This window comes from Chiloscyllium plagiosum, chromosome 36, assembly GCF_004010195.1.
Source record: "Chiloscyllium plagiosum isolate BGI_BamShark_2017 chromosome 36, ASM401019v2, whole genome shotgun sequence".
NCBI lineage: Eukaryota > Metazoa > Chordata > Chondrichthyes > Orectolobiformes > Hemiscylliidae > Chiloscyllium > Chiloscyllium plagiosum.
In genome coordinates, this window is record NC_057745.1 from 4,437,684 (window position 1) to 4,464,774 (window position 27,091).

General features: G+C 39.1%; 1 protein-coding gene across 5 annotated transcripts in view; it reads left to right on the forward strand.

Moving 5' to 3' along the window:
* The window catches only part of map2k5 (mitogen-activated protein kinase kinase 5), a 274,682-nt gene that overhangs the window by 4,918 nt on the left and 242,673 nt on the right, over positions 1-27,091 (forward strand). For all 5 annotated transcript variants that reach the window (XM_043677181.1, XM_043677180.1, XM_043677182.1 and 2 more), the window contains exons 2-3: positions 5,534-5,582; positions 9,519-9,586. In XM_043677181.1, the coding sequence (XP_043533116.1) occupies positions 5,534-5,582; positions 9,519-9,586 (117 nt within the window). The remainder of the gene's footprint in view (positions 1-5,533; positions 5,583-9,518; positions 9,587-27,091) is intronic.

Genomic DNA, 27,091 nt, shown 5'->3' on the forward strand with positions numbered 1-27,091 from the left:
CTGAAAAACAACCCTCCACCACCACCCTCTGTCTTCTACCTTTGAGCCAGTTCTGTATGCAAATGGCTAGTTCTCCCTGTATTCCATGAGATCTAACCTTACTAATCAGTCTCCCATGGGGAACCTTGTCGAATGCCTTACTGAAGTCCATATAGATCACATTTACTGCTCTGCCCTCATCAATCTTCTTTGTTTCTTCTTCAAAAAACTCATTCAATTGGGTTGGTTTTACAGGAGTCGACCATTTAGCCTTTTGAGCCCTTTACAACATTAAGTGACATCATGAGCAATGTCCAACTTAACTACTTACCTTCATTCACTCCTCAATGTGTTTATTTACAAAACTATTAATTTACATTTAAAATTAATAATAGATCTAGTATCATCAACTGTTTTCAGAAGAGAGATCTGACTTCTTTCATCGTTGTGTAGACCTGTTTCCTGATTTCATTGCAGAAATTCCAGTAAATTTTTTTCTCCATGACTTCTATTCCGATTATTGATAGCTTCTCTCTTTCTTACCTATTTCCCTTGATGCCTTGAAAATATTAATCAAATCACTGCCTCATACTAAATTCCCTCAGATTTAGAATATTCAGTTGTTACAAAAAATAATTAAGCAACATGCAGACATTGCCATTTCTTCAAACATTTTAATCTGAGAAATGAACATTTTTACTTAAGTTTGGAACTCCTCCAATTCTTGAGAGTTCCTGATTTTAATTGCTTACCCATTGGTGTCTATATTTTCTATTACACTGATTAGATATAGGAACAGAATTAGGCCATTTAGCCTATTGAGTCTGCTTCACCATTCAGTTATGGCTGATGACTCTTCATCGGACTTGAAATGTTGGCTTGCTTTCTCTCCATGGATTTTTTAAAAAATTCATTCATTCTTGGGATGAGGACATCACTGGTTAGGCTAGCATTTTTTGCTCTTCCTTAATTTGTCCAGAAGGCACTTAAGAGTTGATCACATTTGCTTTGGGTCTGGAGTCACATGTAGGCCAGACCAGGGAAGATTGGCAGTTTTCTTCCCTAAAAGGACATTAGTGAACCAGATGGATTTTCCCAACAATCAACAATGGATTCACGGATATCATTAGACTCTAGGGAAAAAATTGAGGGGCCCTTAGCAGAGAGATTTGTATCATTAACAGCCAAGTATGCAAGTAAAAGCCGGGTAACTACAGATCCGTGAGCCTGATGTCAGTGGTGGGCAAGTTGTTGGAGGGATTCTGACAGACAGGATTTATGCGTTTGAAAAGGCAAGAACTGATTAGGGATAGTCAGCATGGCTTTGTGTGTGGAAAATCATGTCCACTGTTGTTCGTCAGGTATATTAACAACTTGGATGAGAATATAGGAGGTACAATTAGTAAGTTTGTAGATGACATCAAAATTGGTCGTGTAGTGGACAGTGAAGGAGGTTATCTAAGAGTACAATAGAATATTGACCAACTGGGCCAGTGGGCTGAGGAATAGCAGATGGAGATTAATTCAGACAAACGTGAGGTGTAGCATTTTGGTGAGACAAGCAGGGCAGGGCTTGCACAGTTAATGGTAGGGTCCTTGGGAGCATTGTCAAACAGAGCGACCCAGGGGTGCAGGTACATAGTTCTTTGAAAGAGATGTCACAGGTAGATAGGGTGGTGAAGGAGGAGTTTGGCATATTTGCCTTCATCAGTCAGAGCATTGAGTAAAGGAGTTGGGATGTCATTGTGGTTGTACAAGACATTAGTAGGCCACATTTCAAGTACTATGTACAATTCTGTTTTCCCTGCTGTAGAAAGGATGTTATCAAACTGGAAAGGGTGCAAAAAAGATTTATAAGTATGTTACTGAGACTGGAAGGTTTAAGTTGTAAGGAGAAGCTGGATAGGCTGGGATTTCTTTTCCCTGGAACTCAGAAGATGTGATCTTGGGCAATTCTGTTCCACATAAGGTGGTGGAGGGCAAGTCACTTAATATATTTAAGAAACAAACCATAAGGTTCTGGATACTAAAGGCACTGAAGGGGTATGGGGAGAGAGGGGAATTATGCATTGAGAGGAATACTCTTGCTCATGCTTCTCATGTTCCGAGGAGTGATCCTTTAAGAAAATTGATTAATTAGTGAGCTTTTCATTATCTCAATCCTGGAGCAAAAGTGTTAGTCTTCTCTGGATCTTCATGCTTTTAACTTGGAACTTACTAAAAGACTTTGGCACTGATAGCAAACAAGTACACTTCAAGAATACTGAAAGTATGCATTACACCAATGTTTGCAGTACCACCAATGGGATTGCAACCAGAAGCAATCTGATTGGGCACAGTCAGCATGGATTGGTGAATGGGAAATTATGTTTGACAACTTTTTTGGAGCTTTTGGAATCTATTAATAACAGAAATGAAGAAGTGGACTCAGTGGACAAAATAAACTTGGATTTTCAGAAGTCATTTGATAAAATCCCCTGCAGAAGGTTGATTAGCAAAATTAACACCTATTCTAGATGTTTTAATATATTGGCTGAAACTAAGGATTGGGCAATGGACATAAAATGAAGAATAAGAATAAACAGGTCGTTTTCATGTTGGCAAGCCATGATTAGTAAGTTTTGCAAGGATCAGTACTTGGAGCCCCAGCTGTTCACAAAATAGAACAATGAATTTGGATACAAGGACTCAATGTAATATTTCAAAGTTTGCAGATGATGCAAACCTAGGTGGGAATGTATGATGTGAGGAAGACATGAAGTGGCTTCAAGAGGATTTGTACACTCTTACTGACAGAACATAGCAAATGGAATATTATATGGGGAAATATGAGGATGTCCAAATGGTAAGAGATGAGCAAGTGAAGATATACAAAGAACTCTGTGTGTCCATGTCAGTAAGTCACTGAAGACCAGCATAGAGATGTAGCAAACAATTAGAAAGACTAATAGTATGTTAGTTTTCATTGCAAGATAATTTGAGTACAAGAGTACTTAAGTCTTTGTTCAACTACATTGATCTTTCATTAGACTGCACCTGAATTACTTCACAATTCTTGTCTCCTTATCTAAGGAAGGCAAATATTGCAGTACAGGAATGAAAGTTCCTCAAACTTGTTCTGGGATAACACAACCGTGGAGAGAAATTGGGGAAACTGATCCTGTATTCTCTCGCGTTTTGAAGAATGGGCAATGAGCTCGTTGAAATGTACAAAATATTTAAAAGGATGGACTGGATAAATGCAAATAAGATGATTCCCCTATCTTAGAATTTAGAGCCAGGGCACAAAATAAAAGGCATACCACTTGGAATTGTTAAGATGGTATCTTCTTCTTATTTTCATTTTTTGATTGTGAACTAAAATGAAAAATACTGTTTTTAGGAATTATTAGCTTTTCAAACAAGTTACTGGATTGTGTTTACATTGTTGCTTTGCAAGGAGAGGGGGGTGGAGGGGTGAGATAAAATAACATAGAAATGTGATGTATGTCCGCAGTGAGAGAGTTGGTTGGCAACAAGTAGCTGGTTTGTGCAGATGTGGCTGCCAGAAGTCATCAGCCTAAACACAGATTGTTCATCTGCCCAGGAGCCGGTTTGTGAGTTTACAATCAAGGATGAGAAGCCTCCAGATTGCTGGAAGAGTAGATTCAGTATCTCTCCTTTCTCTGCTGTACAAGTACCTGTAGCCTGAATAAAGCCAGTTATTTTCTCCCACCATTTGCTATTAACTGTTGCTTTAACCAGTAATTAAGAGATTTGCTAATCAGTGTACAAATTGCCATGTTCCTCCTGCATAGAAATGACAAAACCTGATGGAAGGGGTTTGAAGAACAGAGGATCTTGGAAAATAAAAGGAACATATCATTAAACCCTGTCGGATGGTGCTATTGAACTGTGTTTCCCAATTTTTCTTTTACCTCTACTCGTAGTTTTTTTTTCACTTGTGCTAGAACCTACTTACTTGTAACAAGCAGTAGTTCTCAATAATTATGGGAACCTGGTTGGTGTTATCTGTTAACCTGATTCTATCTGACAGCTAAATTGGGGACTTTGCATACTTTGCCACAAAAGTTAGTTAATTAATCAATGCCAGTGCTGAGACATGAGAATCAGCTAATTTTCCTAAGTGGCTTGCAATAGGACTGAAATGATTTTTTTTTTTACTCAGGATTTTGAATAATTGGAATATTTTACCCTAGAAAGCTATGGATATTCAGTCATTGAGCATGTTTAAAGGAGAGATTGACATATTTCTAAATACCAGTGATGTAATGGGGCATGGAGATAATGTGGAGCATTGCAGTGAAGTGGATGGAACAGCTATGTACATTTTAAATGGCCAAGGTCCAGGCTGAATGATCTACTCTTGCTCCAGTGTTTCAGTGTTACATGTTAATGAGGACAAAAATTAACTTATTAAATGGCAATGCTAAAATCTTTTTCACAAATTAACAACAGAATTGACCTAGTATCCTTATCTCTCTGAAGAATGAGTAAAATGACACACTGATTACAAACTCTGACAAAGTAATCCAAAGAGACATTTCCTTTAAATCAGCATCAATAGATAAGGATACACAAAAAATCTACGAAGTACCATTTCCTTTTTTTTCTGATTATTCTTGTTAGCTTATCACATTAAAACCAAAATAATTATGTCTTAGAGTTTATTCCTAACTTTGTCATGTTGATGATTTTTTATTTGATTTCTTGTTAGTTCCGTTTGTTTTTATTTAATTTAATTCACATTAATGCCTTGGCTGATTTTGCTATTATATTTCATTATTTTTGTGAACTATGCAACACCTGCCTCACATTCTTCTGTCTTAATTCACAGCAAAAGATAAATAAGTTAATGATCTTTTCTATTGAAACTCACCAAGCCACCTTCAGCATCTTCAAAACCTGATAACTCTGTCATGCACCAACCTGATTTCATACCTTCTCCAAACATCACTGTTTGTGGAGAAAATCCTGGAACTCCTCTCTTCTCCCGTCCCCACCCACCCCCACAACCACTGTAGTAACAGTATGGATATAACAGATGGGCTATAGTGGTTCAGGAATAGAGTATTCTAATGGAAAAGCAAAAAAGGTTTTGTGTACAGACTGCTGCACAGATTCAGTATTAATTATACATATATAAAATACAAACCCTGCATTGCTAAAGCTAGCTGTGGGAGTTCCAACTAAGACTGTATTCTAGAAACCATGCAGTAGGCCATCAGAAATATAAGATGCAAGTTTTGGTCTTTGCTTTATATCCTGAGTTACTGATTTCAGTCATGATTATAGAGTCATAGAGATGTATTCTAGGGATTTGGGAGGTGGGAGTGAGAGGACAGGTCACACATTATTTAAAGAAGGCTAAAGTGAGATATGAAGGCATCTTCAGGTTACTCTGGTACATGTTGGGAGTAAACAGTCAACATTTATGTATGGACGAAGGCAACAAATTATTTACCTGATTTTTAAAATGTATTTTACTTTATCTTTGAATGTAAAATCTTCTGAGATCTGTTTCAGAATTACCAATTTTGTTTCTTGTTTTTAGGATGTTATTGGTCAGGTGTTGCCAGACACGACAACCACAGCGTTTGAATGTAAGTGAATTATTGCTTAATGTGTAAAATAAATCCAAATTATAGAAATACACATTAATCAGCTTCTGGTTTTATTTTAGTTAATTTTGTTTTAATGTCTGGTATTCTGCAGGCTTTATCGAAATTCATTCAATGGAAAAGCCTACAGGACAAAGCAGTCTGCTTAATGAACATTCCATGTATCAGTTTAAAAATTTGCATCGTTGACCACTGTAGAGCAGCAGCAGTGTGTACCATGTACAAGATGCACTGTAGCAACTCACCAAGTTGCTTTCAGCATCTTCAAAATCTGATAACTCTGTCATGCACCAATCTGATTTTAAACCTTCACCAAACTTCACTGTCCATGGAGAAAATCTGGAACTCTCTTCCTAATAACACTGAGTATACATATAACAGGTTATAATAGTTCAAGAAAATGGCTTGCTGGGTAAATAAAGATGTACAAGAAAATGTTGCTGTTACCAGCGAGTTCACACCTATGAAAGTTTCTTTTAAAAATACATGTTTTGGCAAAGGATGTTATTTGTTTTGGTTGCTTAAATAATAGTGCTTGATTATGCAACATACCATTGAAATAATATTTTAACTTACTACATATGTTTAAGAATTTTAAAACTTACGAAGTATCTGTTAATTGGATACAACTTCGTGATTGTTCTGCAATATGTACACTGTTTTGTAATTTGTGAATTTTAGAAATCTAAGCTGTAAGACCAGGCCTCCCAAAGTTGGGCTCCGGATCCCAAGTGGGTTCACAAGCTGAAATTTTGGAGTTGCAACTTTGAAGCGGCCATGGCTCTTGGATATCCTCTACCCATTTCCTGAGGGCTTGCAGCAATTTTCAAGCCTCAATTTGGGATCACCATGGGAAAATATTTGGAAAGATGTGCTGTGGGAAGTCCAACTTCATTTTGTATTCATGCATTCATAGGATGGGGTGGTTCAGAGCACAGCACTGACTTGCACTTTAAAAAAAAACATGTATAGAATCCCTACACAGTGTGCAAACAGGCCATTCGGTCCGTCGAGTCCACATCGACCCTCAAAAGGGCATTCGACCACACCCACCCCCCAACCCTAACCCTGTAACCCTGCATTTTCCATGGCTAACCCACCTAGCCTGCACATCCTCTGGCACCATGGGGCAATCTAGTGAGGCCAGCCCACTTAGGTTGCACATCTTTGGACTGTGGGAGGAAACCAGAGCACCCAGAGGAAACCCACACAGGTGCAGGGAGATATGTAAATTCCACACTGACAGGGTGGAGTCGAACCTGGGTCCCTGGTGCAGTGAGGCTGCAATGCTAATTACTGAGCCACTGTGCTTCCCCAAAGCACCTTTCCCTCATTCCAGGTTTCCTCCACATGAACATTAAGTTTGATTTAAGAAGTTAGCACATGGTAATCTTGGGACAGGCCTCATTGCTTGTTGCCAAAGATTTATTGAACAAATTCCAAGCAAGTATTTTGCTTCCATATCCATGTCCAAAGAGGGTAAACCTTTATGTATAAAACACCTTGTTGTATCATTTTCTGTAACGGTAGTGAGTCACATTTTTCTGTTATCTAAAAATATTGAACTTTATTTGAGTGTTGCTCCTTATGTCTCCAGAACAGGTAGTACAGGGATGCGTATGCAAATTGTTATCTTTGAACTATAGTACAAAAGCCAATTCCCATTGAGATGAACCCTTGAATGACTAAATATTATCATGCTTTTTAAATCTCTTTGGTACTGTTTCCTCACTGCAAGAATTTTCAATTCTGCAGAGCATTTATTGATTTGCTCATGTGGCTTTCCTCCTACTACATTGTTTAAACAGAAGGTTTCTTGTCCCATATCTAACACCCATACCTTTCTCCCTGATATTGCCCTTTCACCAGTGCCATATCCCAGTACATTATTCGCAGATGTTAAAACCGAACCCCTTCAGCGCCTCGCCTTAAGCATTCTTCCCATATTCCAAAATAATCATCTTGGTACTGCTGCTCTCATGCTTAGGAACCCTTCCTGTTACACTAAGCCAGGTTTCTGGTATCATTCTCCCATTGATTCAGAATTTCAAACCTATTCCAACACATTGCTTACATTATGGGTGTCTCTCTTTAATGCTGTTTACTACTGAGCATTTATCATTCCCCAAGGACTCCAGTATCCCACTAGCTTCATCTTGGTGCTTCCACATACCAGTACTACCTTTCAAATGCCATAAAACTGTACAGTACTGCTACTCTCTTTAAGTATACTCCACCACTACTTTTCTCACCGCATCACCTCTCTACTGGACCCCAAGGCCTGCAAATTATTGCAGATGCCCAATCTGTAATGAAAATAAAAAATGCTGGAAAAATCACAGGGCAGGCAGCATTTATAGAGAGAAAAAGCTGATATTTTGAGTGTAGATGACTCTTCATCAGAGCTGATGTGAAGTGTGGAGGGGGCAGCATTTATACAATAGGGGGGAGGGGCCTGGAATGTTGTGGGAGAAAATCTGCACTACCAGTAGCCTAAGTGATTAGAAAGCACAAATGGCCGAATAATAGTCATTCTAACTGCCACATTGGAAAGAAAAGAGACCCACTGGAATGAGAGGAGGGAAGAGAGGACATGGTGACAAAGAATGCAACAAATAAAGCTAAAAGAAAGGAAAGGACTTCAAAGCCACCCTCATTGCAATTTGAATAAATGACGCCTCCATTCATGAATACTGCAATGATACACATGGAAAAATCATACACCTATGAACTATATTTGCATTTTGAGGCACTTCTCCATTATTGTAAGAATGTTAGGAGTAGGGTAACAACTTAACCATCATACAGTGTATTGCGTAGTGTGTTGCACGTAACAACATTTTTCAACTCACCTTGAATAGCATTTTGGAAAATGTGCTGACACTATATAAGTTGACTGTTGAGTTGGTGCTGGAGAATTAAGGGGTGTAGTCATGAATTCTGATGATTGACCACTTGAGCTTATTTGTGGCAGTTTGTGTATTTACCTGAACATTGATTCTACTGTATGGCTTCCCTTTAATTCCTATCTAGTGACATCATTTTAACTGGAGTGAAATATTTTGCCACACTGTGAAAACTGCAGTTAATTGCGAGTACAATATGAACCACAGTGGATGACCCTATGCTATTTAATTTTATTTTAGATTGGCATTGAGTTGTTAAGAAATCTATTAAATTACTGCTGGATATTCCTCTTTCAAAATAATTGTGATACAGGTTCAGAATGGATATTCCAATTTCCTTTATCATTTGTTGATGTCAGCTACTGGCATAAAATTCATGGTCTGTTCCTGTGTTGTACTGTTCTATGTTCAGTGTGTACACATTGGAATAAGTTAATTCTGATGAGACTTTATCGCATTTGTTGTGTTGTGATGTTTTAGTGATTTGAATACAAGTTCATGTTTGTAACTCTGTGCGTTAATAACTATTAGATATCATGAAACCTCTCCTTTGAAACTTTGGATTTGTAACACTTGCAAGTATTGATTTGAATGTAAATGGTAACATATAAAATTGTGGAATAGTTACTTAAGATGCTAAATTATCAAGTCTTACAAAAGTACAGTTTGTATCAACTGTATTAGACAGATTAGATATGTTTGCAAATTACAATGGAATGAAAACATTTTGTAAACCAAACATACAATAGTAGTTCAGATTGTATTGTAGATTCATGTGACCCTACTGTCTTCCAATATTACCTACCTGGAGAATATATATAATTTTCAATCAAATAAAGCTCTGCAAGATTCATATAATGTAATGCAAACTGTATTAGCTGTGTGGAGTTAGCTGTGTCATTCTAACTTCTGTTTAATTAATGTCTTATCTATTCTAAAGTATTATTTTCTATATCTTGCTGTTAGTATTGATTAACTAAATAATGTTTGCAATGTATTTTTATTTTTAAAGATGAAGATGAAGATGGTGATCGAATCACAGTACGCAGTGATGAGGAAATGAAAGCCATGTTATCATATGTAGGTACATTTTAATCAACCCCTTTCAAACATGTACACGGAAAGGAGCACTTCTGCCTGTCGTGCACTGTGTGAATTTTATATTGAGAGTGTTGGAAAAGCACAGCAGGTCACGCAGCATCTGAAGAGCAAGAGAATTGGCGTTTCGGGCATAAGCCCTTCATCAGAAATTAGCCTGTTCAGGTCCAAATTGTGTTGGTTTGAATGTAGTCCGGAGTCCATGTGGAACCAGTCGGTTCCATAGGCAAGTACTGAGGAAGGAGATGTGGCTGTGGTAGCAAGTCTGCTTCAGGACATGGCTGAAAAGCTTCAGGGCAGAGGAGATGACCTGGGGGGGGTGCAGTGAGAGAGGGATTTACTAAGATCCTTGTGGAAAGAGGAAGAGAACTTCTTCAAGGTAGGCATCCTTGGAAGAGGCTTCGCAGTAAGGTTAAAATCAACTAGGAGAAAGTGAGGACTGCAGATGCTCCAGCATCAGCAGTCTTTACTTTTTCCTGTGTGAATTTTATGTATGTTATTAAATACCATGATACAATAATGTTTTATGGAATAGGTAGTTATTTGGTTCCCATGTTTTGTATTTGGATAAAAGTGATCATTTTCTTTAATCTTATTTGTAATAACTGTTGCTATTCTGCCAAGTGGGTTCAATAATTCTGTAGTTTTTCTTTATTAAGTCAGATCTGCAAACGGAAGTTGCATGTGCATATTTGCTAAGAAATGATTTTTGAAAGTGAAATCCAGAAGCAAAAGAATTACTATTTTATAGAGGAGTTTTCAATTAAAAAACATCTAGTGAACGCAAGATAGGAAGGGGAAAAAATGCAATTTGAATTGTAAGGTTAACTAAGATGAGAACAGCAATACATAAAACAGTTACTGTCCTTCTTTCATGTTTTCAAAGCTCGAGCCCCCCCTTTTTCCTTTGAAATGTTGCACATTCCAGTAGAAATATAGGTTAACTATCTAAGCAGGATGCTCATTTGATTTTTTTTAATTCTGAACTCTAAAACCACTGAGACATGTCAAGAAGCTGAGACCAATAAATTTGGCAGAGGCATGAAACCTAAAATACTTTGCTTTATAGGATGTAATACTACAGTGAGCTGTATCCATCACTAGATAATTATAATTTGAAAGCTTTAAATTTGTTTGAAATCAAAAAAAATGTCAGTTTTAAATATTATTACATTTGTTTGTACAACAAGGAAATGATCTTTAGGTACACTCCATCTGTAATCACTTCGGTAGAACCGGCAACTGAAATTGGGTGGCATGGTGGCTCAGTGGTTAGCACTGCAGCCTCACAACACCAGGGACCCGGGTTCGATTCCAGCCTTGGGCAACTGACTGACTGTGTGGAGTTTGCACGTTCTCCCTGTGTCTGCATGGGTTTCCTCCCACAGTCCAAAGATGTGCAGGTTAGGTGAATTGGCCATGCTAAATTGCCCATCGTGTTAGGTGCATTAGCCAGAGGGAAATGGGACTGGGTGGATTACTCTTCGGAGGGTCGGTGTGGACTTATTGGGCAGAAGGACCTGTTTCCACACTGTAGGGAATCTAATCTAATCTAAATTCCTCAAGCACTGTCTTCCTGTACTTCAAATATTTATCCTTTCTTTATAGTGCTTGGGCCTGTGTTTTAACTGTGAAAGACTAATTTGCTATGATCAGAAATGCTTCTCTTTCCCTTTTTAGGAATGATTTTAACTTGGTGACTCCTTTAAAACTGATCCCAAACCAAAATGAATGATCTTACTTTATTTACCTTTATAAAACCTTTTCATAGTGTTTAAAAAAAAATTAAATCTTCCCTTTACTTACTGGAGCAGAAAAGGCTATCCCAGTAACTCCAGTCTCCTCAGAACGTTTTATATCGCTGGCGTAATTTTAGCTACAGTTCAGTTTTTTTTTATGCACTTGGAAAGATCTTAGTATATATAGAAACCATTAAAATCTGCATTTTATTTAGCAACCCATTGCTAGACCAACCATGTGGCATAATAATAGTAGAGAGCTTTATTCCGTATGAACACTTTGTAAGATCTTTACACAGTAAGTATTGATAGATTTGTGGTTAAAATGTTGCTAACAAACCAACCAAGCATTAATCTTGCAAGATTTAATGTCCTTTTGTTTCAGATTTGTTACTGGCTTAGAATACATTTGAGTACATAATCTTTATAGTTAACATTTGAAACAACGTTTAGGAATAGAAATACTATTAAACTCAACACATTCAGAAATCGTCATATTGAAATTTGCCTTCTGAGCAAATTTTTAAGTTATGCTGTTAACTTTGCACGAGAATATTAAATGTCAGTGAAAAAGTATTCTTAATGAAGTCACTTTTTGCTTCCAGTTTCTACATTTCTTGTGCAACTGTGATAGCACTGAGTGTATACAAATTTAATATTGGATTACAAATCAGAGTTGCAGATTGCTGGGGATTTTCTTGTATCAGGGTTGTATGCATAATGATTTACTAAAATTTGGAAATAATTTTTTCTTTCAGTTTGGTTTAGTCGAAGCGATGCTCAAATAATCTTTTTGAAGATGTCTGAGAGGAGCAGATAATTCAGAGTTTAATTGAACCACCATTACTAACGGCTTGACTTACAATAAGCTGTGATCTTACAGTTGGGCTTGGCAGCAACAACATTGTAACTTGCCTTTTGAAATTGTATTTGTTGGATTCTGGTGCTTCTAGATCAAAAGATTAGCTTTGAGGTCTTCTCCAGGAAATTGATGTCAAGCATATTAGATTTTTTTTCCCACCTTTGGTATTACACCGTGTGGAAGGCAAAATAAACCTATTTGTGCAACATGTCTTTTGTTTATTCCTTTTAAAAAGCCAATGGCAGAAATTTTCCTCTTAGAATTGCTTCTCATGAGTGATTTAATTTTTTTTAGTGAGGTGCCCTTTCCATAACAGATGAATCCATGTCTTTAACAACTTTCTATTGAGATTTTTAAACAGATTTTGCCACCTTTAAACAAATAAACATGAAAAGAAAATTCAATTATAAATTTTGGAAAGCTTATTTAAACATAGTATACTGGTTTTCACATGGTTATACATTCAGTATTATAACTGGCAAATAAATTTCAACACATGCATGTCGCAATTTGGCTAAAAAGAGGATAATTGTAAAAGCTTTTCATGTATCTAGAAAAAGGTAGCCATTTTTGAAGTGATGCCAGTAACCCTGCAAGTGTTGAATTTATTAGCGTGTAAGTCGGAGTGGTCGGACATTTATGATGGTGGACCACATTTGGGTATGAAAATTGTACTGGGCCATTTTTAAATGTTCAAGAAATAATATACTTTGGTGCAAATAAATATTAAAATCATCATAATGATGCACTACATTAACAGAACTAACCACGTTCTTTTTATTTTCATGCCCTCTTAGCTTAGGATGAACCATGTAGTTGGTCACTCCTGTTTATAATGTATTAAAATCAGTGTTGTTCTTTTTATAGAAATCTTCAAGAAGGAACTGAACTCTGAGCAGTTGTGATCTGTTGTGAGACTTATTGCATGTTGGCACTAAAAATGTTTGTTTAGAGATTGGAGCCATATAAAATTAGGATTTGACATTTTGCTGAAAAGTCATTCATGTGAGCATTTATTATCCATCTCTAGTTGTCCTTGAAGGTAGTGCTGAGATGTCGCCTTTTGGTGTAGGGAGACCCATAATGGCATTAGGGAGGGAGTTCCATGACCTAGTGACATTGAAGGAGTGGTGATATATTTCCAAGCTAGGATGGTGATTAGCTTGGAGGGGAACTTGGAAATTGTGGTGTTCCCATTTACCTGATGTCCTTGTCCTTCTGGATCGTAATGAGAACTTAGATTCACTCAAGAAAGCTTACATCCCATTCAATATTTCTGGATGTACTTTTCTTTGGAAGTGGACCTTCATCTTGGAAATTTTTCTGTTATTTTCTTGCATTCTCTCTCTCTCTGCAACTTGTTTGCAGCACTATGCTGATCAGTGATTGATGGAAAAATTTGCCTCTTTTTGTTTTTCATGATCACAGAGTACTTAGGGAATAGTTTATTTCAGGCAGAGAAAATTAACTGAAGCAAAGAACAAACCCAGAAAATTGATGTAGAAAGGTGCAGTCAGTCTCTTTATTAGATCCAAAACAGCATTTAATGTTGAATCTATATGTACAACTATCTTACTCAAAGGCAAGAGTGCCATCATTGAGTCACAATTACCATGGGATTTCTGTTTTTCCATTCGCTCTTGAATTTACATCACTGTTCAAAATGCATGATTTGCCAATATCCATCCATTTGAGGGAAAGACTCTCCAAGTTTGCTTGTTGAGATTTTCAGTCATATCTAGGTTGGAAAATGATGTAGGTATTATGGCTTTTCTATATTTCAATCCCTTATCAATCACTGAATTATACATCAATTGAGAGGAGATAGTGGTGTAGTGGGAATGTCACAACTGATAGCCCTTCCAGGTCTGTAAAAGGTCACCAGACACAATGTTAATTCTGATTTTACTCCATAGATGCTGCCAGACCTACTATGTTTCTCCAACAATTTCTGGTAATCCTTCAAATGTTCTGTAGGCATGGTTTCATATCCCTCCACAGAAGCTGGTGGCATTTTAAATTCAATGGTGTGAAATTGAAAGTTTGTTTCATCATCACCATTGCAGACTATCCTGTAAATAGACAATAGGTGCAGGAGTAGGCCATTCTGCCCTTCGAGCCAGCACCACTATTCATTATGATCATGACTGATCATCCTCAATCAGTATCCTGTTCCTGCCTTATCCCCATAACCATTGATTCCACTATCCTTCAGAGCTCTATCCATCTCTTTCTTGAAAGTATCCAGAGACTTGGCCTCCACAGCCTACTGGGGCAGAGCATTCCATGCGCCCACCACTCTCTGGGTGAAGAAGTTTCTCCTCAACTCTGTTCCAAGTGGCCTACCCCTTATTTTTAAACTGTGTCCTCTGGTTCCGCAGAAACAGGCTTCCTGCCTCCAGAGTGTCCGATCCTTTAATAATCTTATATGTCTCAATCAGATCCTCTCTCAGCCTTCTAAGCATATACAAGCCCAGTTGCTCCAATCTTTCAGCGTAAGATAGTCCCGCCATTCCGGGAATTGACCTTGTGAACCTACGCTGAGTAAAAACTCATCTGGTTCTTGAATTTTATTAAGGAGGGGCAACTTACCATCCTTACCTAATCTGGCCTACATGTGACTCAAGATCCACAACATGGTTGATTCTTAACTACCCTTCAAAATGGCCAAGTGAGCTACTGAGTTCAAGTGCATTTGACATGGACAGTAAATGCTGGTCTTGTCAGTAATACCTACATCCCGTGAAAGAAGAAAGGAAAGAAAAGTTTTTTGCTTGCTGTACAAATCTGCTATTAGCTGACACTTTTTTGTTATTTACCTGAAATCTGTGTCTTCTGGTTATTGACCCATCTGGCTCGAGAAATTGTTACCTACCAATCAGTATCCTACTTGATTTTGAACACCTTTATTAAATTTATGATTAACCTTCTCTGCCCAAAGGATAACCACCTGAGGTACTCTTATTTTCCCACTTAACTGAAGTTTCTCCTCTCTGGTAATATTATAAATATGGCTTTTAGGCACTTAATGTAGAAAGCTGGTAAGACTGAGACACAAATGCTAAATTTTATTGTAGAATAGAGATGTATAATCACTATAGTTGTTCAAGGTACTCTTCAGTCTATTTCTGTGCCAATGTGGACTTGAAGGTCCCAGCTTAAAATTCTGGTCTGGGCTATTATTTGCTCTAAACCAAGACAGCAGCTGGTGCTGCACTACTATATCATTAGAAGAACAGGGAAGAAAGGAATTATGTTATATGAAAGCATATTGGTTCTAGATAGGAGAGCGGCTGGCCACAGTACCAAACAATCTGCTAGCATTCACAGTGTGCAGTACTACATATGAAGAAAGGCTGCTTGGGCAAGGCACCAGCACCCAAGACACCAGCAAGAACTGGCATTGCAGATGAAGAAATATGAAAAATAGAGGAGCAGAACTATTTGTGTATTAACTTGATTTTTTTGAAAAGGTCCTAAAACCTAAGTGAAAAGTACATTGAAGTTTTCTAATTTCCATGTAGATACTTGGGAAATCAATGTGCAAATCAAAATTGCTATTAATCTAGTATTGTAAGTAATTTTGAATTCCCACTTGCCTTGTGCTGTTCTTAGGTCTCCCTCGTGTGAGCTCGTGTGGCAGCTGCACTCGTAGAAAAACTTTCTCCTGCAGCCACAGATTATGGGACAATTTACATTGAACTAATTCTGTTGGAATATCCATTGTGACTGCGGGCCAAATCGAAGGTTTCTATGGACCAAAGTTTTCCCATTCTAATGTAAATAGCTCACAGTTCAGCAAGGTTGGGAAATGTTCTCACAACTTTGAAAAAATTCTGCTAGGTATTGCTGGCAAGTTTGGCTATTTGAATATAAATATTGAGCCCATTCGTATTCCTAGGAGGGTTGTCACACTGAACAGAAGTGTGACAACAGTTGGTTGCAGTAACACTGGGTTGATGAAATTGCACTGACCACTGGGATTGCAAATTGTTGAGGCAGTGTGTGTGTATTTGAGTGACCTTTTGAAAAGACCAAATGTTCACAAGTTAAAAGGTCTAAATTAACTTGATTTGTTTTTGACGTTTCTAAAAGTAATTCCATAGTTACTGATCAGATCATCATGAACATTAAGAAAAATAGTTTTTAATGATTTTTACCATTATATAATAGCTATATGCACCATAAATTTTAGTATCCTTTATGCATTACTTAATAGTTACAGCTCATTAAAAATGAGCCCCCGGGCTTTTTTAAATAACACTTTCCACTGGAGATGATGTTAACCCTTAAGAGTATTGCAAAATTAGTCTACATTACTCTGTGGGATAAAAGGTAATAACAAATATTAAGACTATTACAACTGTGTTGGGTAGAGTAGAGTGGACATGCTGCATGGAGATCAGTTGAATTTTGTTGATATTCAAGACAAAATGTTTTAGAATGTAATTTTACAAATTTTATGAATAAAAATATTTTGGGCGGGAGTGGAATCTCTTAAAACTTTGAGTACAATGGCATCTTTGTTTTGTTAATTTAAAAGAATTGATGCAGTATTAGAGTTGCATCTTGCCAGATCTTTTCTTCTGTTATGTGGAATTTTAGTGTGAAGGTATTAAAGTGTCACGGAAATCCATTCAATTGTGCTTTTAAATATTTTCTTGTTTCACACAATTCAGTGGAATGCTCGAATGATACTTCATTGCATACTGATTCAACATCCATGTCAATACACCCTTCCTAATTCATATATGGCTATAACATAATGTGGAATAGTTCTGGACATTCATTAAATTCTGTTGTACTCTCTTCACTTAGTGCATCCAAGCAAAATTATTATGAAGTATTTGATTATTTATGTTGTTACATTATTGTGGGATCACATATTTGAATTGTGAGATTTGGAAAAAAAAATTTAAATACGAGGAAAGGTTGTTAGACTCAAATAGCCTTGTTCCTTAGATCAAATGATCCATCTTCTTGCTATATCCTTCAAGCACCTTTGTTCAACAAACCATTAATTCTCCCTTGAACCAGTTATAGTATTTCTGCAGTGGTTGGTCTTGGAACAACTAATAACTCTCTTTAACCAGAGAAAATGCCAATAAGCCACAGGTTGTTCTGTTATAATGCACGTTCTAGTAACATGAATTTGCTGTAACGTGATTGACAAATTGGAGACAATGTTTCTAAAGCACAAACTTTTAAAATGTGTGCTGGCTGTAACACAGTTACGTCACCAACATTTTAAGCGCTGTTTCTAAAGCATTATTTTTCTATATTGTGGGGTTGCACAAGAATGCAGCCATCATGTTATAGAAGAACCACCTGTGTTGTTGCGATAAGTAGCCAAAGATAACCATTTCAGTTAAGCACAACAAAAAAGTACCCTGAAATCAACATCAAATGATTGTTATTTAAAAATTTTGTGCCAAGTATTTTTGGTTTATTATAGAATATAGGAAGCATCCTATTGTATACTGTTCCTTAGTTCTTCATTTATGGAATCATTGTGAATTTTATTTTGGCGCAAATGTATATTTTATGAGGGGAATGGATCAGATGAATAGCCAAGGTCTTTTTCTCAGGGTAGGGGAGCTCAAAACTAGAGAGCGTAGTTTTAAAGTGAAAGGGAAAAGATTTAAAAGGGACCTGAGGGGCAGTGTTTTCATGCAGACGGTGGTGCGTGTATGAAATGAGCTGCCAGAGGATGTGGTGGAGGTGAGTACAATTATAACATTTAAAAGGTATCTGGATGAGTACATGAATAGGAAGGGTTTAGAGAGATATATACCAAATGCTGGTAAATGGGACTAGATCAGTTTAGGATAGCTGATTAGCTTGGATGAATTGGACTGAAGGGTCTGTTTCTATGCTGTATAACTCTGACTCTACACCTCAATGATGTTGTATTCTGAATTATACTGTTGGCATAAGTTGGTATAATTGAATCAAAATTTTGTATAGAAATACCAATTTGAGTATTTTGTTTACAGGCACAAATTCCGTAAACATAAATTTTGTTTCTCCTCAGTTGTCTCACCATCCCATACATGATTATTTGCCTTTCCTTGTTTCAGTTATATACCAGAAGAAATAGGACCAGGGAGAGGCTGTTTGGCCCCTCTACCTACTCTACCATTCAATCGGATCATATGTTATGGACCAGACCAAATCAAAATATATCAGAAAGGTCACCTATACCCTAACTTTTTATGTAAAGACAAGTGTAAGATGTTGTGTTCCAGATGTGATTCAATTGGTCTACCACAAAACATGGAGCAAAAGACTTTATTTTTACAATACAGTTAAAATTCAAACAAAAAAGAAGAATTGGCATAACTTTAACTATTGAAATAAGTAATAAATAATGTATTATTTAACTACTCATCACTAACTATTCCTGATGAAGAGCTTATGCTTGAAACATCGACTCTGCTGCTCCTCGGATGCTGCCTGACTGGCTGTGCTTCTCCAGCACCACACGTTTTGATTCTGATCTCCAGCATCTGAAGTCCTCACTTTCTCCTACTAATCACTGACTGTGTTCCACTATAGCATCATCCCATTACACACCCTTGGCAAAAGCATATTCAGCAAAACATATTTTCCTCATGTGCTATGGAGAAAGGAACACTGAAAGAAATAATCTAGCGTCAAAGAGCGAACTCAAGCTCTTTGCTGAAGCAGAGAGAGCGAGTTGTATCTATCAGCTTCAACAGCAAACTCCAAACCCTAAATGAAAATAAACTGGATTTGTGTGAGCCTGACTTGACCCACTTCTGGTTCTTTTGTCTAATTTTTAAAAAAAATTCTGAGCTCAAAACTGTTTACCTGCTGCTTCTGAAGCAAACATTGAGGCACCACCATGGCACCATCTCTCTGCAAGAGAAACAGTACTCAACAAATTTATTTTAAAGGCACAGTACAGCCACACATAGCTGGCCTGACATTCTCCCATCCACTTTCCTGACCAATGCTTCTCCTATGTTCACGAACCTATCTATTACAGCCTTAACTATACACAAGGACTCTGCCCCTACAGCTCTTTGTGGTAAGGAGTTCCAAGACACAACCCTCTGAGCAAAGAATTGTTGTCTTATTCTGAAACACCTGGCCCTAGATTCTCCCTTGAGGGGAAACATCCTCTCAGAATTTACTCTATCAAGCCCCTTTTAAGAATCCACTTTGTTTCAGTGAGATTGCCTCTCATTCTTCTAAGCTCCGAATTGGTAGAGGTGCAATGTATTTAGCCTTTGCTCATATGACAATTTCTGTGCATCAGGGATCATCCCAGTGAACTTTCTCTGAACTGTCTTGAATGAAATAATCTCTTTCCTTGACTAAAGGTACCAAAACTGCTCTCAGTCCTCCAGATATAGTCTCACCAGCACTTATTGCAATTGTACAAAATCTTCCCTACTCTTGTACTCCAGCCACTTTGAAATAAGGGCCATGAAATAATTTCACTGCGGTCGTATCCCATCATCAAGTCACCCTTTGTTTACACGTGCATACTGTTGACACTGAGGAAGCTGGAACAAGCCAGCTGTCAAGAGTGAGCAGAACCTCTGAGACTCTTATTTATTTATTTATTTATTTATTTATCTTTTTTTTTTAAACCCCCACACTACTGCCTAACCGCGGTAGTGCTTATTTTTCCCCCAGCACCTATGGTGTGTGTGTGTGCAGGTGTGACACAGAGTGAAAGACACAAGGTGCACAAATCTTTATTCAGTTTCCACCACCAGGAAGACAGGAAAACACCCGAGTTGCCAGTGACAAGCAGTGCCCTTCACATCAAAGGGCATTGCTGTGTGATCTCAGTGAAGGGGAGGGTGGGGACACTCTCTTATTTATTTATTTTTTTAAATTTCCACCACCAGGAAGATAGGAAAACACCCGAGTGGCCAGTGACAAGCAGTGCCTTTCACATCAAAGGGCATTGCTGTGTGATCACAGTGAAGGGGAGGGTAGGGACACTCTCTTATTTATTCATTTTTTTAAATTTCCACCACCAGGAAGATAGGAAAACACCCGAGTGGCCAGTGACAAGCAGTGCCTTCACATCGAAGGGCAATGCTGTGTGATCAAAACAGTGAAGGGGAGGGTAGGGACACTCTTATTTATTTTTTTTCTCTCTACTAAATCAAAATAGAGTTGGAGGGGGAAATAATGCACTCCACTCCCTGCAGCGCCCACCTCCTGTTCCTTTTTTTTTTATTTAACCCCCACACTCCCACCTAAGTGCGGTAGTGCTTATTTTTTCCCCAGCAGCCATGGTGTGTGTGTGCAGGTGTGAGACACAGTGAAAGACACAAAGTGCACGAATCTTTATTCAATTTCCACCACCAGGAAGATAGGAAAACACCCGAGTGGCCAGTGACAAGCAGTGCCCTTCACATCGAAGGGCAGTGCTGTGTGATCAAAACAGTGAAGGGGAGGGTAGGGACACTCTTATTTATTTTTATTTTTTTTTTCTTTTTTCTTTTTTTTTTGCTGAAGTTAGTACTCAATTTCGCTGTTCAATGTTCGCAGGAGGACAGTAAAACACTGTTTTACCTATATCCCACAGGATTATATTCATTGTAATTCAGAAGAATGGAAACATATAAAGTAATGTATGGAATGGATAAAACAAAAGTAGTGAGGATGTTTCCACTGGCAGGTGAAGCAAGGGCAACATGGCATCATCTCAAGATTAGAGGCAGCAAATTTAGCACTAAATTGAGAAGGAACTTCTTTTGACACTTCCCTTTTTTTAATTATTTTTTTTTTTTTTTTTTAAGGACACCCGGGTCTCCTGGTTATATATTTTTTTTTTCTTTTTTTTTTTTCCCCTTTAACCCCCACACTACCACCTAAGTGCGGTAGTGCTTATTTTTTCCCCAGCACCCATGGTGTGTGTGTGCAGGTGTGAGACACAGTGAAAGACACAAAGTGCACCAATCTTTATTCAATTTCCACCACCAGGAAGATAGGAAAACACCCGGGTGGCCAGTGACAAACACTGCCCTTCACATCAAAGGGCAGTGCTGTGTGATCAAAACAGTGAAGGGGAGGGTACTCTTATTTATATCTGTCAGCCAGGGATCTCTGTTTGGACCAGGTTAACAGTCTCAATCAGGGAACTCTCATTACATGAGGACCACCTGGCTGACCTTGTAACAAGTGTTACATCCTTCCCTCTCTAAATCCGGGGGCATAGGCCTGTCTTTTTCTTGTAGCGTCTCCTGGGGTGTTTACATACCCTGGTCTGATTCAGTCTTGGATATGGGCAGACTGTAACCTGCCTCTTAGAACCAGAGTGTCTTGGAAGACATTCATCCTCCTCTTCAGGCAGTAAAAGAGTTGAGGCTGCAACAGAGGGGGAGAACCCACAAGTTCCGACAGCCTTTCTGGCTGTTCTGAGGGACCAGTTATGTTTTGCCCTTGACCCATTTGTGAACTTGCAGCTTTCATGTCATCCAAATGCTTGTTCAGGACCGCCTCACCTTACTCAACTTTGTACATCACAGGGCTTGACCTCACGTCAACTATGCCTCTTCCCCATGCAGGGCCATTTCCCTGTTATTGGCAACAAACTTTGTTCACCTTTAGAGGAGTCGTGTGTCTGGTATTGGTGTTCCTGATGTCATTTCACCCAATCCCCCCAGGTCGGGGAAGATCAGATTTAACCATTAGCAACTCTGCTTGAGCAATCCATGTAATTGCATGACGGATGGTCTGATAATCAAATTGGACCAGTGGTAGTTTGATATCACGTAGGTTGTTTCTTTAAGCCTACCTTCAAAGTTTGGACTGCTCTTTCTGCCAGACTACTGAATGATCGATGGTATGGAACTGTCCTTATATACCAAATGCCATTCAACTTCAGGAAATACTCTACTTCACTGCTGGTAAATGATGGCCTGTCATTGTCTCTGTGTTTTCTAAATGAACACTAAGCACGTCCAATTATTTTGAGTGGGTGTCCACAATGATTAAGAATGTTAAGCCCATGAAATGGCTGGCATAGTTGACGTGAAACCGAATCTGGGGTTTACCCAGCCATTCTCACAAATGGCGACCAGTAATTTTTGTCCTTGGCACTTTGGGCTTTACCCCCACCTATGTGGGGTAGAAGGATTGCAGAGGGGGATCTGACTGAAACTTACAGAATACTGAATGGCCTGGTCAGAGTGGATGTTGGCAGGAGAAACGAGGACCTGAAGGCACAGCCTTAGAATAAAGGGAAGACCCTTTAGAACAGAGAGGAGAAACATCTTTAACCAGGGAGTGAAGGATCTGTGGAATTCATTGCAATAAAAGGCTGTGGAGGTCAGGTCATTGAGTATATTTAAAACAGTGATAGATAACCTTTGATGCCGTTGGCAATCAAGAACTTATGGGGGGAAAGTGGGAAAATGTGGTTAAAAATGTCTGCCATAACTGAATGGCAGAGCAGACTCGTGCTGAATGGCCTAATTTCTGCTCCTGTGTCTTATGGTCTTAATCTGGCTATGTTGGCATCCAGCCCTGGCCACCAGACATAACTTCTCACCAACATTTTCATTTTGCATACTCCTGGATCACCCTGGTGAAGTTCAGCCAGTATTGGTAGTAACCTTTGTTCGGGACAGTCACTCTTGCTCCCCATAATAAGAGGCTATTCTGTTTGGTGGTGTGGTCTCACTGGTCTAGAAAATCTGGTTGTGATGGCCCTTGTATTTCCCCCATCGCTACCAGCTATTTAAGATTTGACCGGACCGGATCTTTTTGTGTCTACAGTCTGATAGTATCAACAGTGACCGGAAGGGTGTCCAGAAAGTTTAAAACCAGAATGGACTCTTCCACTGGAGGCACCACCAGTGGTGTATCTGCCATGGGAGGTGGCTCATGGCATCCGCTGTTGCTGTTTGGCTTCCAGGACAGTGTTGCAACTTGTACACATTTAGAATGAGAGGCTACTGCTGAAATCAACCTGAAGCTATGGGGTAAGGGGGTTCAGCGGCAGCATGGCCTTGTCCTCTTTGAGCGGCCCTGGAAGGGGTTTGTGGTTTGTTACAAATTTATATCTGTAAAGGTATCGGCAGTACTTTTTCATATCAAAGACGACTGCCGAACCGTCCTTCTTTATCCAATGGTACTTGTGCTGTGCATCAAAGTCTGGGAAGCATACACTATTGGGCATTCCTCCCTGTTAAGTCATCTGTGAGTCAACACTACCCAAAACTGTACTGGGAGGCATCATGTCAGCACCAGATCTTTCTTGGGATCATTGTGTGACGATGGGAGCTATGTCCTGGCTACAAAACCATTTCCAAGGCTGCCCTTTTTCAATAGCAGATCTAAGGTGCCAGGGATGGAGGCAAAGTTTTAGCTGATTCACAAGCATTTGCTGAAGGAGCAGTGCTCTGAAAGCTAGTGCTTCTAAGTAAACATGTTGGACTATAACCTGGTGTATGATTTTTAACTTTGTATACCCCAGTCCAACACTGGCACCTCCAAACCAAAGAAAGACCGAAGCTCTGGTACAGACATGGGAGTCGGAGCACCTTTTGATTGCACTCACTTTATCTTCCAATAGGTGTAACCTGGTCTTGTCGATTCTATAGCCCAAGTAGCTCACTTGGTATGCCAGGAACACATTTTTTTCCCTTCTAAGGTATATACTCACTTTGGAGAAATGTCTAACAACTATGTCCAAGTTCTCCAAGTACTCTTTCTTTATTAGTCTTTCCTGTTATTAGCATGTCATCCAGATAAATGGCGACCCTGGGTAGATCTTGTAAAATGTTCTTCATCGCCCACTGAAAAATGGCACAGACTGATGATATCCCAAATCACAGTCTTGTATATTGGTACAAGCCTTATGAGTATTAATTGTAGCATACTTCTGGAAATCCTCATATATCTGCAATTGCAGGTATGCACAGCTCATGTCCAGCTTCATGAAGGACAGCAACCACCTCACACAAGCTTTGCACTGGCCAGGCCTTGCAGAATCCTGGAATTGTTTTCTGGTCAACATGCAAGGTTGCCTTGGCTCCTTCAATAGCCCCTGGATCTTCTGAAAACCTTCTGGGGTATTTTATTAGGACTTCACTTGGGCAGCCATTTTTCTAATCAAACATTGTTGAGCCAATCAAGGTGAATCTTTCTCAATCAATTTTTGTCCCATCAGGCTTATACCCAAGCCTTTTACTACAATCAGTGGTAACTGAACCAGTTTCTTCTCATACGAGACCAGGACCGAAGTTGTACCCTTGATCTGTAAAGGTTCCCCAGCATAGGTTTTCAGTCTATCTGCAGTCTTACTTTAAACTTAAAGGTTGGAGTCGAGAGTTAAAAGCTGGTCTTACCATCACTGATACAGCTGTGCCAGTATCAATTTCCGTTAGAACAGGTGACCAATTAAAAGAGTCACAGAGATATACAGCAGAGAACTCAGCCATGCCATCCAGCTATCCTAACCTAATCTAGTCCAATTTACCAGCACTTGACCCATATCATACACTTAATGCTAAGGTCCTGATGAGTGTTGCTGAACAAAGAGACCTTGGAGTGCAGGTTCATAGCTCTTTGAATGTAGAATTGCAGGTAGATAGGATAGTGAACAAGGCATTTGGAATGTTTTCCTTTATTGTTCAGAGCATTGAGTTTAGGAGTTGGGAGGTCATGCTGCAGCTATACAGGACATTGGTTAGGCTACTTCAGGCATATTGCGTGAAATTCTGGTCTCCTTACTATCCAGAAGGATGTTGTGAAACTTGAAAGGGTTCAGAAAAGATTTACAAAAATGTTGCCAGGATTGGAGGATTTGAGCTATGGTGAGAGGCTGAATAGGCTGGGGCAGTTTTCCCTGGAGCTTCAGAGGCTGAGGGGTGACTTTATAGAGGTTTATAAAATTATGAGGGGCATTGATAGGATAAATAGACAAGGTCTTTTCCCTGACGTGGGGGAGTCCAGAACTAGATGACATAGGTTTAGGGTGAGAGGGGGAAGATATAAAAGGGACCACAGGGGCAGCTTTTTTACGTAGAGGGTGGTGCATGTATGGAATGAGCTGCCAGAGGAAGTGCTAGAGGCTGGTACAATTACAACATTTTTAAAAGGCATCTGAATGGATATATGAATAGGAAAGGTTTAGAGAGAGAGAGAGAGACATTTAATTGATTCTGATTTGGATGTTGCTAAGCAATTTAACTGTTCTAAACCAGATGTAGGTGTGGTTTTCAGGGTGTGCACTCTCTGGATATTGGCCTATGAGTTCTGTTACTTAATTCAGACCTAGTGTGATTTGTTTTGCTGTCTTGCATATCGGCAGCGATTAAATTGGCTTGCCGGCCTCGATCCTGAAGAAAATGTTAAAGGTTCAGCCGAGACTTGGCTTTGTTTTGGGGTTTTGCTGTGGGCTGACCGAGAATACCTCTGTTGAGGATATGTCCTGAGTGAGGCTATGCAATTGCCTACATTCAAGTGGTCTCCCCCAAGTTCAGTCAACCCGGCGAGGGTATCCACTTCCATCGACATAACTGTTAACTCTTATGCTCCACTTGATGCATTTCCGAATGACAAAGCCTCTTTGAAGTCCAGTTGGACTTCAGCTAGTAGGTGCTTTTGCATGGTTACATCATTAATTCCACATTCAAATCTCCCAGTATTTCATTAAGGGTTAAGTTAAAGCGTTATGCCCTCTGCCAGTTGCCTTAACCTTGTCAAAATTCTCGACACAGATTCCCGTGGTTCTCAACTTGCTGAGTAAAAGTGATAACATCTCAGAATTAGAAAAGCATGGGGTCATAATATTCCTTAACTAAATCGTGAATTCTTGAAAGGTTTTAAGATCTGGTGCCTCAGGAAATGTTAGGCTCTTAATTATCAAAACCATCTGTTGGTCCACAAGTTGTCAGGAGAAATCTTCATTACTTTTCATCTGCCCCAGTGTCAGTTGTCTGGAATAAATAATGCATTCTTTGTACATACTGGGCCCAATCTTTGGCGGCAGGTTCGAGCGAGTCAAGTTTCCCAAATAATGGCATAATGGCACAAGAATTTATCTTAACTCAAAGACGACTGTGGTGAGGAAATTTCTTCAGGAGAGTATTTACACATGCATAGTACTTGACACTGGTCTGCTTCCTCAGAGCCAGCTCTGACTGGGAAAGAAAACTTCTGATATTCATCTGTTTACATCTGTCAGTCAGGGTTCCCTAGCTGGGGTGTTAACCTGGTCATAGAGTCAGAGATGTACAGCATGGAAACAGACCCTTCGGTCCAACGTGCCCACGCTGATCAGATATCCCAACCCAATCTAGTCCCACCTGCCAGCACCCGGCCCATATCCCTCCAAACTCTTCCTATTTGTATGCCCATCCAAATGCCTCTTAAATGTTGCAATTCTATCAGCCTCCACCACATCCTGTGGCAGCTTATTCCATACACGTACCACTCTCTGCGTGAAAAAGTTGCCCTTTTGGTCTCTTTTATATCTTTCCCCTCTCATCCTAAACCTATGCCCTCTAGTTCTGGACTGCCCGATCCCAGGAAAAAGACTTTGTCTATTTACCCTATCCACGCCCCTCATAATTTTGTAAACCTCTATAAGGTCATCTCTCAGCCTCCGACGCTCCAGGAAAACAACCCAAGCCAGTTCAGCCTCTCCCTATAGCTCAAATCCTCCAACCTTGGCAACATCCTTGTAAATCTTTTCTGAACCCTTTCAAGTTTCACAACATCTTTCCCATAGGAAGGAAACCAGAATTGCACGCAATATTCCAACAGTGGCCTAACCAATGTCCTGTACAGCCGCAACATGACCTCCCAACTCCTGTACTCAATACTCTGACCAATAAAGGAAAGCATACCAAACGCCTTCTTCACTATCCTATCTACCTGCGACTC